Here is a 17783-nt window from a genome sequence, read left to right as displayed (position 1 = left end):
AAACTTTTTTATTTAAATTAGGCTGCAAACTACACGCGTTTCTTTTCCAAAAAACATAGAATACTCCATTCAATAAAATGCAGTTTTTTAATAAACTAAACAAAAACAACAATTTCACTTGGAACTTTGATTTGTTGAAGATAAATACAAAATAGATAAATTAAATCTACTGTTAAATATGTAGATTTAAATAGAAACTACATTTTAACAGCTTTATGCAGGTGCTTTTCAGAAAACTGTTGGTTCCGCTTGTAAAAATTCAAGTTTCATTGTTCTAAAATCCAAATTGTAAATACAAGCAGACAAACTCAAACATTTCATATCATAATTACATATTAAGCTTGATTATTTTGTGAAGGATTAAACGCCAATAGAGGAAGTCATTTCTTAGAAATGAGCAGCAGTCGACAACTACTATAAAGATCCAAAACAGCAAAATTTATAATAATTTGCTGAATTATAACTTAAAATTTATTAAAATTACTCAAGTTTATTCTGTGATTATGTTTTAGCATCAAAAACAACAGTGTAGATAACTGCAGTGAATACAAATGATGTTTAAAATCAATTTTAGATGTTGTAACATTCCCATCACTTTAAGTTATGAATTTGATGTTAGAATTTGTTTGAATGTCTTAATACATATAAAATTAGCTCTTATTTTGCCCATTAAAAATAAAAACACACATTAGCTGTAACTTTAGAATATTGATCTGAACTGGACTTGCACAGAATAATTCAATGTTAGAAACTCTTTAAGCCAAATTGAGTGTAATCTGTTTTAATTTATGCTGAGGAATCAGAAAAATATCAGGATATACAGAATTACAAATTTACATAATTTTATGTGCATTTTGCACAAGAAAAAGCCCAGAAAGCCCCAGAACATCTGCTGGGATAGCCAATGAACTCAAATTAAACCTGGGATTTATTCACCGTGAAGGAAATTGTTTGTTGCAGCCCAACCTTCTTACCTCACACTGACTTCACTGTTTAGCTCTCCATGTGGGATGCTGTTTACCAGAGATATAAACGTTTGTCTGCCTTCATCACTTATCGGTCAGCTTTTCCATCCGTAGACGTTTGGATTGTTAATATTGCAATAATATATTCATTCTTGGTCAAATGCCTGTATAATCGTCTTTCAGCGCGTCACATAAACAAAGCAGTCCCACTGAAGCTAAGTGTTCAATTAGCAGATACCGAGCTTGGCTCGCACACTTCAAACAAAACCACAAAACGACAAAACAAAGCTGCAGCTGTCCAGTTTAATTACAATAAAATATTATACTTTTCTTTTAAATGACGTAGAAAATTATGCTGTTTGAAAGCAGATTCTGATTGTTGCATTTCATTCGGCTTTTATTGCTTTATTTCTCTTTGCTGCTTTATTTTAACATTTGCATTTACTGGAACCCGAGAAAATAGATTAACCTGAAATAGATGTTTGGTTTTTTTCTTGTTTTTTATAAGTCATGTTGTTGTGTATCATCTCTTTGTGGATCACAAGTCTGTTCAATAAAGCAATCATCATCATCATTAAATGGCTATAATATGAACCTTTTACCTTTTTGTTATTGATCTGCACATATGGACAATTTTTCAGTAGCTTTTCTTGTAGGCTTAATGGCATGTTTTATTGTCTTTCCCATTTTGAAGAACAGGTAAGATAAACAGACCTGACTGTCACATCATGGATATAGCTCAGGAACAACAACATTGGTAAAAAAGTTCAATATTTTTCAGTTTCCCTTCATTTTATTGTAATTTTATAAGGTGTCATTAAGTGAAATAAAAAAAAATAAATTAGAAGTGCCACTACTATTGAGTGGATTTTCAAAATAAAGGTCAAACAGAACAGGTAAAATGAGCAAACAAAAAGTTTTGTTACAAAAACAAGTGAAAAAAGTGTGAATTTAAACTAAAAAATTGTATTTTTGTCGCTTATCTCTTTATAATCAGTCATTACAATTCTTCAAATTGTTCCTGGACTTTTGGCATCTTAGCCTTCAGGTGTTAGCATTTACAGCAAAACTCTCAACATGATAGTTTCTATACAGTGTCTATATATGGGAACCATCTCGGGTCATAAGAAAGGATAGTACCAAGGAAAACCCCACACTGCCTCCACCAAGAGCTGTTTGACATCATCAGATACGTTTTGGCCAGTTTTCAACACACTCCACCACTCACAAATACATTTTCCTCACAAGCAGTAGCGCCCGCAGCTAGGTTCGTATGAGTAGATAATAATGTGCTGTGTGAACCTTTAGATTTTCCTTTAAGTAAAAAAAAAAAGAAAAAGAAAAAATTGTTTGTAGATTTTTTTATTGTCTAACCCTCTTTACTATTAACATTGTGGAGAAAAAGATATTTTGTGTCAAATCATGTACTTGGGGCACAGTGTGAGTCTGTGGGGTGGGCACGTCCTAAGCCTAAATGTTATTGGTCAGGTTACTGTTGGTTAATTGGTGGTTTGGCGGTTTTTTCGTAGGCTAAAATTGAATGAGCGGAGTTTGATCCCTCCCGTAGTTCTAGGAGTGGTCGTGTGGATCCAATCTGAGCTTTTTACCTTGTGCGTGGTTTTGGCGGGGTTGCCAGTTTATGAGCTTTCTTTGTAGTTTCATGAACTGAAAAGTTGATGGGTTGACCGTGACATCTGCTGCGCTCCTCCTGAGCGTCGCGCTAAAACTGCGGATTAAACAGCTAAATCTAGTCAAAACATTTGCAGAAAGTTTAGAAATGTAGCAAACATTGTTAATAGGGACAATGCACACAAACTCAGAACATAATAAGTCTGTAGCTGATGTGTTGCACAAATGTGTTGCATAATCAAATTAAGTTTTAGCAAGCATGTAGATTAAATATATAAACCAGAACTGCACTAGCTGTTTTCTTTGAGAATTTCTACAGCTTTTCTTTCCCAGTGAAAAACATATTTTTAAATGTATTTTCTCACTCTGGATAGATGCAGTGCTGCCTGATTGATTCTGTATCTCAGCACGCTGTAATTATGAGTTACCATAGCAACTAGTTGTTTACATGCAGGATCAGTTGCTGGAGCCTTACCAAGCTTAACTAAAGCCTAGAATAATTTCCCAAATGAGTTCAGAAGGAGATATTGTGGAAGCAAATCGTGAACAGAGTTCAGAAGAATTTGACTTTTTTTATTTCATTCTAATAGGAAATATGATAAAAAATAAATAAATAAAATAGTTTGAAGCTCTAACAAGGAATATGAGGAATGTAGAAGGATCTGTTGGACCAAGACAGCAGTAGAGGGGAATATTGCAGATTATTTCATTGCCTCCACCGGGCCTCTGGCAAGATGTGCAGACAGATTCTGCAAACTCTTCATCATCTTCCTCAGTTTCACTGCAACAGCAACAAACACAGAAGACCTTTCCTCTCCAATATCCTCATACAGAGCACAAAAAAGTACTGAACAAGTCAATGGTTTTCTAAAATGTATTTCTAACAGGGCAACAGATAAAGTAATCGCATGATAAATTAAACGAGCTCAATAATTTCCATTTGAACTGGATGATAAAAGTCATCAGTTTGGTGTTTTGGTCTCAACTAGCCCTTTTCTTGAAGGACGATTCTGTCTACAGACTTCATAATTAATTTTATTTGTTGTTTTTGATGTTTTGTTTGTTTATTTTGGATTTTTAAATGTCTTCCAGTTCCAGTGTTAAATGTTGATTAGGATTTAAAATGTATTGGTCTATGAGAACATGTTCTTGCATTACTTTTCCATTACTAATATATTGCTTTAAAATGGTCTCCAAACAACAATATTATCGTTTATCTCAATAACTTTTGGGACAATTTATCGTCCAGCAAGATTGTAAAGGCAACAATGCAGTAATAAATTATGTTTTATGTATTAAACACACTTAAAGACATTACTTAGTAGGAAGCAAGTAACACTTCAAGAAGTCTTCTGTGCATCGTCTCTACCTGGTGCTTTAAAGCTTAACTGCACAATAAAAGGCAGGATGCGTGACAAATGAAACATTCAAGTCAAATAAATGACTCCCTTCCTCAGCTGCCACTGCAGCGTATAGATTTTGTTAAAGGAGTTATATTTGGTACATTTACCTCGTTGCTCCAGTAAACAAGAGTTTGTTACACGAAGAAACAGCAACATAATGATTTTTACCAGAGCATGCTGCTCGTCTCTCTCTGTCTGGCTCATATTTGTGGACACGTGTTTGTACAGCCGAGTGGCACTCAAGCTGTTGTTCTTAATAAACCACATTGTTTAGCTAGAAAGACTCTCACCAAGAGAGGAAATAGATTGGCCTTATAATGTATTCTCTTTCATAAGAGATGCAGAGATTCATTAAAGTTTCAAAAGGCTGCTACACAGGTTTTATTCCCTGCTTTAGCCGCTGATATTTCCTCCATTTGATTCTGTTGACGAAGCTTTGGTTTTAAATATGCACGACTCTAAACACCACCAAAAACATAAAATATTCAAATTAATAAATGGAGGAAGGCAGCAATTCAAGAAAGAGGAAGACTTATTTCAGTTTAAACTAGCTGCATACGTTAGTATTATTCTTCTGAATAAACCATGGATTATTTTATTTGTATAAAATCCTAAAATTTAAATGACTATAGTTTAATTTCACTTAGACTGCACATCATCTGGAAATGTTAAATCTCAAAAACTGACATTAAATCCATTCACTGATGGCAATCAAAGTTTTTGAGTATTTGACTGAAAATCATCTTATTCTGGTCACAGACTTGGTTTTTTGATGCATCTCTACACCATTGTTCTGAGATTTTCTGTTTTGTGAGACAGCCCAAAAGGTTTTGGCCTTTTCTTTGATGTATTTTTAATCATCATCTTCTGATTTTCCATCACACATTTTAAATTACTTGCAAAAACTGACCTTGTGAAGCAACGTCCACTTAGCTGCACATTATCGGGTGGATTAAACGGAATCACCTTCAACTGTGTGTTACTGGATAAAGGTTTAAAATAAAGCTGGAATCTTCTGGAAAGCAGATTTCAAATGTTCAACGGCAAAGAATTCATTTAAAGGTGACCTATTATGCTTCCTTGATATGGCATTGGGCTATGCAAAACATGCCTGTTAAATCTTTTGCACAAACTCATTCTAGAAAAATTCAATTTTAGCCTGTTCAGTTCTGCTTATTTTGAGGTCCGTTCAGAATGAACACCCACAACTCAACGTTTACACTCGCACATAAAAATGGCTTGAAGCAGATGAGCAATTACGCAGCCATACATCTTTAAAAAGCATCAGTAGAGCCTCATGCACAACCAACAAGAATGCAACAATTGGTTTCTGAATGATAAGTCAACAACAAAACACGTCTCTTGCAGCAGCCATTGTACTGCGCATACAGCAGTAAAACCAGCTGACCAAACATGCTTGAACTCCGCTCTGGTTGCTAGGTAACAGGGCTGGGCTCGGGTGTGGTGGTAGGTAACGGGGCAGTGCCCGCTGATTTGTGATATTTCATTCCGGACGTTTTTGAAATGGCTCAACAAACATTAAGTTCTTGCCAAGACAACGCTGATCTGTTTTTAGAAGCATTTGAGACCCAAATGGAATCACAAATCATCCAAAATGCACATTTTACACAACAAATCCACCTTAAAACAATCCTGAATAAAGACTAAATAGAAGGAAAGGGCTGAATCATGAGAGGTTTAAATATTGTTGATTCAGTGTTTGATTCATTACTGAGAGAATAAAAAGTATATTATCCACTTAATGTGCTAAACAGCATTCAAAAGCACTTTAAGGGTTCAGAGGTAAAGAATGGGAGGCGCTTTAGTTCTTTTTATTCATCTTTCAAAGCTTTATCACTTGAGAAGAATCAATTTGCATACTAATGCTTTGCATAGGGCAGGTTCACATCAGAACCAAGTTATCACTTAAGCTACAAAACAACAGCCTCAAATACCAATGGTGGTCAAAGCAACATCTGCTTTATGTTCGCTGAAGGATCTGTGTCAGTGTTTGCTGAAGCACTGAAATTATTAAAGCATGCATTGGCTTGTTTATTTACTTAAGCAGCGTCCCGGTGCTCTCTCTGTGGGTGTGGACGGCTTTGTGGGGAACGCTGCTGTTTCTTTTGGACTGGGCTGCGTGCGGTGGAGTTTGCAGGGTTCGCTCGCTGTGATGTTACTGTAGTGTTAACATTTAAAAGCAGCCCGGGGAGCTGTGCTGAGCTCTCAAAATAACCACTTCTTGCCTCTGCTGCTGACATTTCTGACCATTATCATTGCAGCAAACAGATGGTTTGGCACACTGGTACGAACAGACCAACAGTTTCAGCTCGTGCACATTTAAAAAGCAAGCGCAGAAAGAAAACCTAAAGAGAAAGTCTCCTTTTTCTTACCTTTCACACACTTAAAGCTGTTTTCAATAAAGATTAGAAATACCTTAAAGTCCTACTAAATGCACAATGAGTTTAAGAGAGTCTCTACTTTGTTTTACAATTTATAACTGTTAAACTTTGATGATACTAGCAGGCAGTGTGTGTGGCTACAGGCTGTTTACCTCACCTGTATTTATCTGGGTTTCACTGACCCAAAGCTGATATTTGCACACAGTGATTTAATGTCGCAGTGTACAGTGTTTATTGTTTCAGTGCATGGAGTTTGCATGTTCTCCCTGTGCATGTGTGGGTTCTCTCCGGGTACTCCAGCTTCCTCTCACAGTCCAAAAACATGACTGTCAGGTTAATTGGTCTCTCTAAATTCTCCCTAGGTGTGAGTGTGTGTGTGCTTGGTTGTTTGTCCTGTCTGTCTCTGTGTTGCCCTGCGACAGACTGGAAACCTGTCCAGGGTGAACCCTGCCTTTTGCCCGGAAGGTTAGCTGGAGATAGGCACCAGCAACCCTCCCGACCCAGATGGATGGATGAACGGATGATTTAATGTCATCTTGATGCAGACGCTTCCCATAGAGAGATTAAACCTAATCCAGGGCAGAAAATAGTCAGATGACAAATGCCAACAAATCAAAGTGAAGTAGTTTGTGTCATGTTCCAGAGGCAACAACAGCATTTTCTCTTATAATCAAGTAATCATTCAATTCCTAGTTTATTACTTTTTAATTCCTGTCTCTCCTTCCCACACATTCAAAAAGTTCACACTTTCTGATCAAGACTTTCTGAACACATTACAGATTCTTTTACTCTGCAGCATTGTTACAACACAAGCAGAAATTCACCAGTTAATTAATTTCCAACCCTTCAGATTGACCTTGTGCAGCTGTGGTGAAGCAACACAGAGTGCAGGATGAAGGTCCATGCAAATGAGACGGCGCAAAACTCGATACTGGTCCACTTTTTCCAGTAACATTGCAAGGAAAAGAAGAAAAAACAACAACACAAAAATACATGTATGTTAATAAAATACTTCAAAGAAAAACAATGTAATAAATGGTAATGTATGATACAAGTTTTGCCCAAGAAAACTTGCAAAACCTGGTGGGCGACTTAGCAACCATGTTTTTGTATTAAAAAATATCACTTTGACAGGAAATGTGAAAATAGAACTTGGTAATAATATGTTACTGGAAGATATTGTTGACAAGCCTTCAACACACAACTATAGACCCTTAACAAACAAAAAAATAGATTAAATTAAAGCCAACATACATTTTTTGCAAGATAAATCCCAAAGACGTAATGAGCTGACCCAAGGCTTAGATCCCTCTACATTGTAACACAGAATATAAATCTAGAATTTTAATGTCTATCAAGAATGTCTGTGTTGTTAAATCTGATTTTATGGTTTCAGTTTTTATATTGTTTTAATTTAATTGTTTTAAACTGTTTTACTTTATGAAATTGCAAAAAACAAATACAACTAAAAATCCATGCTTCATACTGAAGTTTGGTTTCTTTATTCCACCATAGAACCACAAAACAGTGAAAACTATAATAAAACATATATCTTTAAGCATGAAGTTTCATAAGTGCCATATAATACTGTGTTCTTTTTTCTTACTTTTTCAACCAGCTGCATATTTAAGATGGAGCCTCCGGTCACTGTTATGCATTAAAAAAAATTTAACTCAAACCTACAAAAATGATAAGAAACATGTTACAGACAGCTTAAAGTAGTAACTATGTTTCGACCACAGATAATCAGCGACTTGCCAACTTCTAGGTAACCATGGCAATAATAATCATTACAACAAGCTTCGTAGTGTTAAAGCTAAAATCTGATGCTATGAGTTTAATCTTTTTGTTTGAGCTCAGTTTAATCACCTGAACATCTCAGCAAATTACGATGATCACTAAATCTATATTGAAACGCGGTCAGTTGTGATGGTGTTATTAGAGGGGCCCCCCCAAGTCAAATTCTGCTCAAGGCCCCATAAAACACTGGACCTGCCCTGCATGGTGAAATCAGCTGCACTGATCAGTTAACTTTAAAAAGACAAAAAAAAAAAAGTTATTTTGCCTTTTTATTTCGGTGTATGAAAATATTTGGTTTCAACTGCTTTCCATTAAATGTTTGATTGAACTTCATTACAAAACTGTGCAGTTTGAATATCAAGCACTTTCAAGGACTTTCCAAATCTTAAAAACAACTAATGTAGATTTTAAAGGACTTAAAGTATCTGTACGAACCCTGGAAACATAAAATGATCCCCTGAAAGAACAAAAGAACAAGCCTGTTCATGATACATAATAAACACAAAATGTTTTTATTCAGTTAGCATTGAGGTTCTTTCTTTCCCAGAGAAACTCTATTGAGCAAAATCCACCATCAATGTAAATTATTGCTTTGAAACTACAAAGCGCTATGAACTGCTTCACAAAAGAGGTTTTATACAGAACGTTTTATTCATTTCTACACTCAGTGAAGCACTTTTTACTTCTCAATGGCAGCACAAGCTTGGAGGTCTGCGTTATTGAATAAATGTTACATTAAATAGCTTGTTCTACCTTGAAAACCAGTGGAACCAAAACTACAACATTTTTAGAGATAGCTAAAGGCTACAAGCAATAATATATAGGATCCAATAAGCTTTTTTCCCTGAATGACTTCTTCTCTTTGGCTTTCTAGTTTGTAATTTTAGTTTTTAAGGGTTTGATATGTGGAGCTGCTGTTTTATAACCCACACAAGAGTTTTGTCCTGATCAGAGAAACCAGAAAACCTCTTAAAATGAGTAGAAACAGCTGCTTCTAATATTGTGTCTAAAATTACAGAATAAGTCGCCACTCAGGGATGGAAAGATAGAAGATTATTAGAAGAACTAATCATTGTTTTATTGTCAGTAGATCTTCATAATTCAATATTAGATTAATGAAATTTTCAGTGAGAGGAAACTATAAAACTGCAGGGAGTGAATTTGTTGGAAGAGTTTAAATGGTCATAAAATATCTCTTTGCAGCATGAAAAGCCAGCCACTTTAAAAGGCAAAAACAGATTAAATTAAATTAATTGCAACTGGAGTGGGACTTTAATTTCACCAACAAGAGCAAATTACAAACACTGTTCCAATGAAATGGAAAACAGCCGAAAATTCAAAAGCAGAATCTCTCTCAAATAAAGCAGAAATCTTTCTGAATTTATCAATAAACAAGGATAAGTGGTTCTAGCATAAGACGTTGTCCACCTCTGCTTTACAATGTGTAAAAATCTCATCAAATTCCCATGGCCTTTGAAAGCAGCATGGCAAATGTGTTGTTGAGTCTGCAGCCTTTGATTTAAAGTGTTGCCCTTGAGCGTTGCCGTCCTTATCAAATCACATGTAAACGACCCTGGCCTGCTACAAAGCAACTCCACACAACAGAGAAACGCCACCGGCACGTCGTTTACCCACCTCTACCAGAAGCATGCATTTGGAGATCGCGCTGCATATTAAGGTTTATGATGCGAGATGCATCTCTCAGCCTAATGCATGTTTTAAGATTGCCTGACGTGTTGTTTTTTTTTCCTTTCTTCTATATAGAAGTTATACTAAAAAATAAAATCCACACCATCTGCCTCTGGCTGAAGATCTGAGGTTTGAATAAAGATCGAAGTGTTCAGGTTTAGTCACGGTTTGACACATTTATGTCTGACTAAGGGTGACTTAATAAAAACACCACCATATAGACCAGTTAAGATCTGACATACTGCATGTAGAGATGGTGGAACTAAAATAACAGAGTCTCCTTCAACCTTCTATGTGGCATCTAAAAATGTTTTAACTAATTATTTTACTACAGGAGGGCAATATATGAACAATACAGCCCAGAAGTTTTAACCACTCCTAATCCCTTTATATTTTACTTCTAAACAAATTCACAAATCAAATTCTTTTCATTACATAAAACCTTTAAAGCCACAGCAGACAAATTTGACCTGAATTGGATTTTCCCGCCCATATTCGAATCGCCCAATGGGTAGTTCTCATGTGACATCACACTGAACTTTGTAACTGACAGGCCTCTTGGCAGGCAGTTGCTATGGAGTTGCTATGACAACGATAAAAAAAAAACTCCCCACAAGCTTAGAACTAACTCTCCCTTCGTTCCTGTCTAACTTATAAACAGCATAAGTACATTACAACTATTACTGAAGAACAATTTGAGTACCCTACTCACCTGTGTGTAACACTAAAATAAATATCAGTGATATTTACTGTAGTATTTACTGATGAACTAGCTGAATTACCTTTTCACTGCTAGCTAAGACAAACATGTAGCCTCAAACCGTTCTTGGCTAAAGACCTTTGGTCCCGTTTCTTAGACATGTCTTACAGACATTGTTTGTTTTCTGGGTATAGATTTACATACTCCTTTGTTTGTTCTGTACCAGTGAAGTTTCTCTCTTCTTTTAGGACCACACTGCACAATGCGTCATCATTATTTCTAAAGAAAATTTAAAATGCTTGACTTTCTTAAATGATTCTGTGAAGAAATTATATTTGGGAGTAAAATATAAAGGGATTAGGCATTTTACAACATAAAAAGCTACAAGTTACTACTTGTACTTACTCTGCCACTCTCCAGTACCTAATTATTTAGAGTTTGTACGTACTTTACAAATCCGTGTAAACATTGATTGGAAGCGTTCGTGTATTTCAGGCCATGAAGCTCCTACATGGTGTAAAGGCTCTTCCTGTTCACTAGGTGCTTATTAACTATATTGTAGTTTGAGATTGGAGGCAGCTTATCCACATCGCTCGACATATTTTCTTTATCAGGTCGATCCTGACAGCAGCCATTTTGTTCATGCATCTTTCTCTCGCACATTGGTCAAGAGTGTCCACATATTTTCTTTTTGCTGGTCTCAAAGCCATGGGTCCACTACGTGTTGCACTTGTCTACTAAGATGGCATGGATAATTTCCGGTTCAGACTTGTAGGAACTACCTATTCCGATCTTTTCACCCTCCAAAAAAATCCCATCTGTGCAGCTTCCATATGTGGTAGTGAAATCGGATACAAATCAGATTATTTAACCCATGTGCAGTCTGACCGGTCATGTCACTGTTTATACAACTTTTACATCATAACTCATAACCCAGTCATGTAACTAGTTACTACAAACTTCTGACATAAAGATCCTGGATTTTTATTAACTCAAATAGAAGGCAGGTTTCAAGTCTCCTTTAGTCTTAGTGTAAAAATGTTTTATTGTATTTCACAAATCTCTTTATATTTTACTCCCAGAAAGAATTTCTTCACTGATTCATTTTAAGAAGCCAAGAGTTTTCAATCTTTTTAAAATAATGATGATTCTAGCAGGGGGTTTTTTATGCAGTGCGGTCCGGAAAGAAGAGGAAAAACTGCTACAGAACAAAAGAAGCACTATGTGTGCTAAAAATCTACATACAGAAAACAAAGTTTATAAGACATGTCTAAGAAACGGCACCTGACGCCAGGTCTTTAGCCAAGAACCATAATACTGTTTTCCCTCTGTCAAACCATGTTGTCTTTGTTATTTTTAATAGATTCAACTAAAGAAATGAGAACAATTGGGTCGTTGTCACAGGCTGCTAGTAACCAAGAGACTAAATATCCAATTTAAAATTGGTTCTTTGCCAAGTTGTCTGTTATTTCAAGACAACCTTGAGTTTAAAGGCCTTTTTATTCCAGAATCAGTCACAGATTGATGTGAAGTGGCTTATTCCTTTAAAAATTCACATAATGCAGCATAAAAAAGTAAAGAGGCAGGCAATTTTCAAGAAGACGTTCAGGAAACCTTAAGAACTGTTGAGCAAGAATCCCACAAGAAGGAACATATCTCAATTTATTTTTACTAAAATTAAAGCCCACAGATGACTACTAGGATGAATCTAAATTGGCTTTCCATAATAAATTAATGTAAATTAATGCAGAAAAAGTTAATTATAGAGGTTCAGGACAGCCAATGTTAAGAAATAAAATCCATTCCCACAATACCTCAGTCATTAATTAAAACGCCTACAGAGCCAGACTAATATTTAGGGGCAGCTCAAAGGTCGCCGCACTAATCAATAAATCCATGAATTCAGTTAAACTCAAAAGAACTGACTAATATTTTCTCCGTTTACAAGACCTCTCTTCTTTTGACTCTTTCATTAACTTGCAAGAGCCCATGTCAGTCATTATAACATCTTCATCTGCGCTAAGATTCACCGTGTTTGTCTGCATCGTTCGACTCCCATGACATTTCAGCGCCAACTGACACGCGATGTCAGTTTGAAGAAAAGCTCCCAGCACAGCGCTTCGCAGTCTTACAACGCCGCTTCTCTATTAGAGTCGAGAAAAAGCATTTCTGACAGTAAATAAAGGTGGAAAAGCTTTTACGTCTGTTTGATGTCTGACACATGAAAACTGCTCAAAAATGAACACCATAGTCAAGAGAAATAGAGGAGAAAAATCCAGCTATTGCTGCTGTCTTATTAATATTTAAAACGCAGCTAGCTATGATTTCCTTTCTAGGCTCTGAAAAGACATCAGGATCAAAACGAGTGAAATATTTGGAGGTATACATTCTGTGAAAAATAATTTATTCCAAAGGTTACAAATATTTCAGCCAGAAATAACGTAAAATGTGCTTTTGAAATCAGGTTATAACAAGAAATAATATTAGATGATACACAGCTCTACATTACGATGTCACCAGGTGACTCTGAGCCCATCCAATCACTGAACAGATGCTTAGAACAGATAAATGTGTGGATGAGCCAAAACTTTCTCCAGCTGAACAGAAACAAAACTGAAGTTATTATTTTTGGACCTAAAGAGGAACGATCTAGAGTCAATGCACAGCTTCAGTTATTACAACTGAAAACCATCGATCAGCCCGAAACCTGGGAGTAGTGATGGACTCTGACTTGAACCTCCAGAGCCACATAAAGACAGTTACAAAGTTGGCCTTCTATCACCTGAAGAACATTTCCAGGATTAGAGGACTAATGTCTCGGCAAGATTTACATAAACTCATCCATGGTTTGTCTTTAGTGATATGCAACAGCGTCTCCCACAGGTCTGTCTAAAAAAAAAAAATCACCTCCAGCTGCAGCTGATCCAGAACGCTGCTGCTGGTGTTCTCACCAAAACTAGGAAGACTTTAAAATACTGTTAGTTTATAAATCACTGAATGGCTTAGCACCAGAATACATTAAAGATCTGTTGTTCCAGACCTGTTAGGTCTTCTGGTTCTAGAACCAAACATGGAGAAGCAACACTCAATTTTTATGCTCCACTAATCTGAACTAAACGTCCAGAAAACTGCAAAACAGCTGAAACACTGAGTTCATTTAAATCACAACTAAAATCCCACCTGTATAGAGTTGCTTTTGATTAGTAGTAAATGAAACATTGATCAACTTATTTGATGTGTATTGATGATTTTGATAGAGGCATTTGACAACATGTAATGTTTATCGCTTGTTTCATAATTGGTAACTTTATAATGTTTTTACGATGTTTCCTAAGACAATTAATTAAATTCAAAAATATTCAATTGATCCTGGAAGGAAAAATAAATGTAGTTCTAACTCATACTACAGAATTTTCTTCCCACCCCAAAAAAAACCTTTCCAGTGACAGTCAAACCTTAATATTGGAGTGGCCTACTCAAAGTCCAGACTTGTGCAAACAGCTAGCATCTGAGCTGGCATCACTTGCCATCATTTCAGAGCAATTTCTTTTTGGGATATGTTGCCATCTGAAATTACATTAATGGCTATTAAAATAGATAGACAAAATAGTAAAAGAGAATGAATTAATATTTAATTAATGCAATGGCTGAATTTATATTCATTTGTTTTATTTATTAAAATTTTTTATTTAGTTTTTATATTGCTGAAATAGTTTGTGAGTAATGTATTTTGCTATGTTTTTTTGTAATGTTTGTAACGGCTGATTTGTAACTTATTTAATTTTGTTTGTGTCTTATGGAATACCATTATGTCGTTTTGTAATGTCGATAAAAGATGATTTAATTTGGAATGTTTGGTGTGGACTCCTGGAAGAATAGTCTACTTAAATCTTTACGAAAACACATAAATAAATAGTTTCCTACTCTGCAGTGTATAGGAGTGAGGGACAAAAGCAGTTTGTGTGAAAAGGACAATTAGAAACCCCAACAGAGGATTTGCTTTAAGTTTTAACTGCCACAGAGAAGCCGGGCTCCATCTCCTGCAGCAGGAGGAAAAAGCCTAATCAAGTTTAATGTTGTTCTGGATTATGAATGCAAACCACAAGCCCAGGTGCGACCACCTGCACAGCAACGAAATGCACAGACTGCTGAGACTAGCTGAAATTCTCAAAAGAAATAAATTCCCTATTAGCATTTAATAGCATTTCCCTGTAGCCTCCAAACCTCATTTAAATACACAAACTCTATCAGCAGATAATAAAGTTAACCAAGCGAAGCCCCTTAATTCTGCTGCACGTTATCCAAACAACAGCAAGTCGGCCTTTAAGACATCAAATCAATGCTAATGTTTCACACTACCTGCCTGGAAGAAATTTCATGCTTAATTTCCATGTGTAATCTAGAAGATAATGTGGAAACTTTACTTAATTTTTTTCCCCCTGTAATTACTGCTCACACATTATCTCGTGTTAGCACTGACTGGAAACCCAACCCGCAACACAAACACGGCTGTGCTACCAAGATAGAGAACATAATACCTTGTTGACTTCCAGGATTTCTCTCCTCTCTTCGCTGGTGAGGTGGCTCTGCCCGCCAGATCGGTCCTCATGTTTGGAGCCGTCGTCCTCCACGAAGGGTATCAGTTGCTGGAAAGGAGAGAGCAAACAAAAGTCTGGCTTTACTACTTACTGCAAGAAAAGGAACTGCACTCAGATAACTGACGCAGATAAAGCTGCACCGTTACACGGTACCTATGATGCCAAATTTTAGTACTTCCATTTACTGCTTCTAAAAACAAGCACTTAAAAAACACAACAAAAAAAGCACACATTGCCAGTGTTTTTGGCAATAAATTTATGTTTTTTGGTGTCTGGAAAATGAATTGTTTCAAAAACCTTCAGAATGTAGCGTCACAAATCAGAAGGCACTGAACGTTACCAGCAACCCCAGCAGAGTTCCGCCCGTCACCTAGCGACCAAAGCGTAACTCCAGCAAGTTTGGTCAGCTGGTTTTACTGCTTTATGCGCCGTACAATGGCTGCTGGAAAAGACAAGTGTTTTGTTGTTGACTTGTCATCCAGAAACCACTTGCTGTAATCTTGACGGTTGTGTAGGAGGCTCTACTTCTGCTTTTCTAAGATGTACTGTCATATAATTACGCGTCTGCAGCCATTTTCACATGCGAGTGTAAACTTTGAGTTAGGGGGCGTGGCCAGCAGCAGGTTATTCAGATTTAAAGTGACAAGAGGCCCTAAAACAGCTCATTCTGTAAGAAACTGAAAAAACAGACTACATCTCATTATTTAAGAATTATTTTGTGCAAAATATTTCTTATAACCCATAGATTTATGATTCAAGAAAGCATTATATGTCACCTTTAAGGTTTCATATTTATTGTAATAAAATCTGTTTTCAGAATATCTGGATTTAATCCAAGAATTCAGCATTTTCTTATTATTCTTTCTCAAATAATAAAACAGACTGAGCATTTTATTCTCATGTAAAGTTTAGATTAACATGTGCTCTCATCTCACTCTCAGATACACTGCATGACCTATCAGCTGTCTTCTACTCTGGTTTCCATGAAGCAACAGAAGAAATGGGGATTGAGTGTAAGCTCTCCAGCGGTCTGATTCGCCTCTCTGTGAGGGAAGGAGACAGCGAGTGAGAGATTAATTCATTTTTAAACGCTCTGTGTGCTTGACCTTGTCTGCTTGACACCACCAAGAGGCTGATGTGCAAGAGATTTCAGGCTATGGCAGCATTCTGGGGAGCCGCCTGGACCGCTGCATGCTTTCTGACGTCATACTGCCCCCTAGTGGTCCAAACAGCGATGGAAGGCGAGAAGCAAGTTTGCTGCACTTTTTTATAAGCTAGATTGTGCAAACTAAAACTATGCAACTAAATACCTAATTATATCTTTTTGTAAGGGGAAATCATACTGGTTTATGCACACCCTAGACGGCTCCAGTAGGGATTTTACCTACACTCATTATGCGCATGAATATCATCCTTTGGTGTTTTCTTTTGCTTCTTTTCTTGGACAGATTATACAAATGACGTCAATAAATTATAAAAACAGGCTGTACAAGTTTGGATTCATGTGGATTTTCTGTAATTACACAGGCTAAAACTTTAAATTTGACAAAATAATCCTTAGCAATTTGCAGAAAAACACATTTTGCTTCTGGCATGATCCAGTTGAAAATCTAGCATCCAAACTAGTGAATTTAAGGCAAAACGCCAGTATTAAGGCTCAGCTGAGGCTGTCAACACTCCAGATGTTTCACGCTAGCTGGTGTTAGCTTCTCTAAAACCACTTCTAATGTGAGCTTTGGCTTATTTCTGTTGGAGCATCCAGAGCTGTCAAAGTTAAAACATCTAACTGAACGTGAAAAATCCGGAGGCAGTCATTTTTCATTATTCCATCCACTTTGTGCCACCAAGTTTGACGATTGGTACAATTTGACGCTTCAAATATTTGTCCTCTACAGTTTTAAGCATGGGAACCAGAACTTATATTTAGTCTGAGTCCAAATCAAGGGGAACTTTGTAAAAATCTGTTATTAATCCAGAGGGTTGTATTTGTTTTTATTTGATGCCTCAGATAGTAAATGGTTTAGAACCAAACGTTTACTTCAAGTGAACAATTTACTACCTTTTTCCATCAAAGACAATGATTCAAAATCTGAGTTCAGATGTTTCCTTTAGACCATTTTAAAACTGACTGAAATCAAAGACTTGCTGTTCATATCATTTTTGGGGGAGAATTTCTAGGCAGAGGCAAGGTTTAGAGGGGAACGTTGATGTTACTTCTTTACTAAACCTTCCTCTTATTTCTTCTTCTTACAGGCCTTTAAGATGAATTCACACCAGGCTTGTTTAGTCCAGTTTAACCAAACTCTGGTTGGTTTGTCTAGAAAGTTCAGTTCGCTTGCGGGGTTGTGGATCAAACTGATGTGGACAAAAAAAGCAAACTTTGGTCCACCTAAAAACATAGGATGCAGTTTGAGTGAATCTGTGCATAGAAGCTCCAAAAGTAAAAAGTGGATTATAGCACAGGGCATTCTGGGTAAATACAAATAAAACAAACGCACAACTGGCGGAAGAAATGACCGTTGGTATTTTACCAAAGACAAGAGAAATCCTAACGCTAAAATCTGACGCTACTCCATTTTTGTTTACATTTTGGAAAG

The 17783-nt window shown here is 36.4% G+C and overlaps 1 protein-coding gene across 3 annotated transcripts in view; it reads right to left on the bottom strand.

The window, feature by feature from the left end:
* Positions 1 to 17783, bottom strand: part of med30 (mediator complex subunit 30) — a 50324-nt gene that overhangs the window by 22544 nt on the left and 9997 nt on the right. For 2 of the 3 annotated variants that reach the window (XM_005796413.3, XM_023344439.1), the window contains exon 4: positions 15127 to 15234. In XM_005796413.3, coding sequence (XP_005796470.1) covers positions 15127 to 15234 — 108 coding nt within the window. Of the gene's footprint in view, positions 1 to 7230; positions 7339 to 15126; positions 15235 to 17783 lie in introns of those variants that run through there. The other variant, XM_023344440.1, reaches the window with a different exon arrangement.

The sequence above is a fragment of the Xiphophorus maculatus genome, chromosome 13, assembly GCF_002775205.1.
Source record: "Xiphophorus maculatus strain JP 163 A chromosome 13, X_maculatus-5.0-male, whole genome shotgun sequence".
Lineage (NCBI taxonomy): Eukaryota > Metazoa > Chordata > Actinopteri > Cyprinodontiformes > Poeciliidae > Xiphophorus > Xiphophorus maculatus.
The sequence above is the reverse complement of the archived record's forward strand: the minus strand, read 5'-3'. Positions and strand labels throughout refer to the sequence as shown.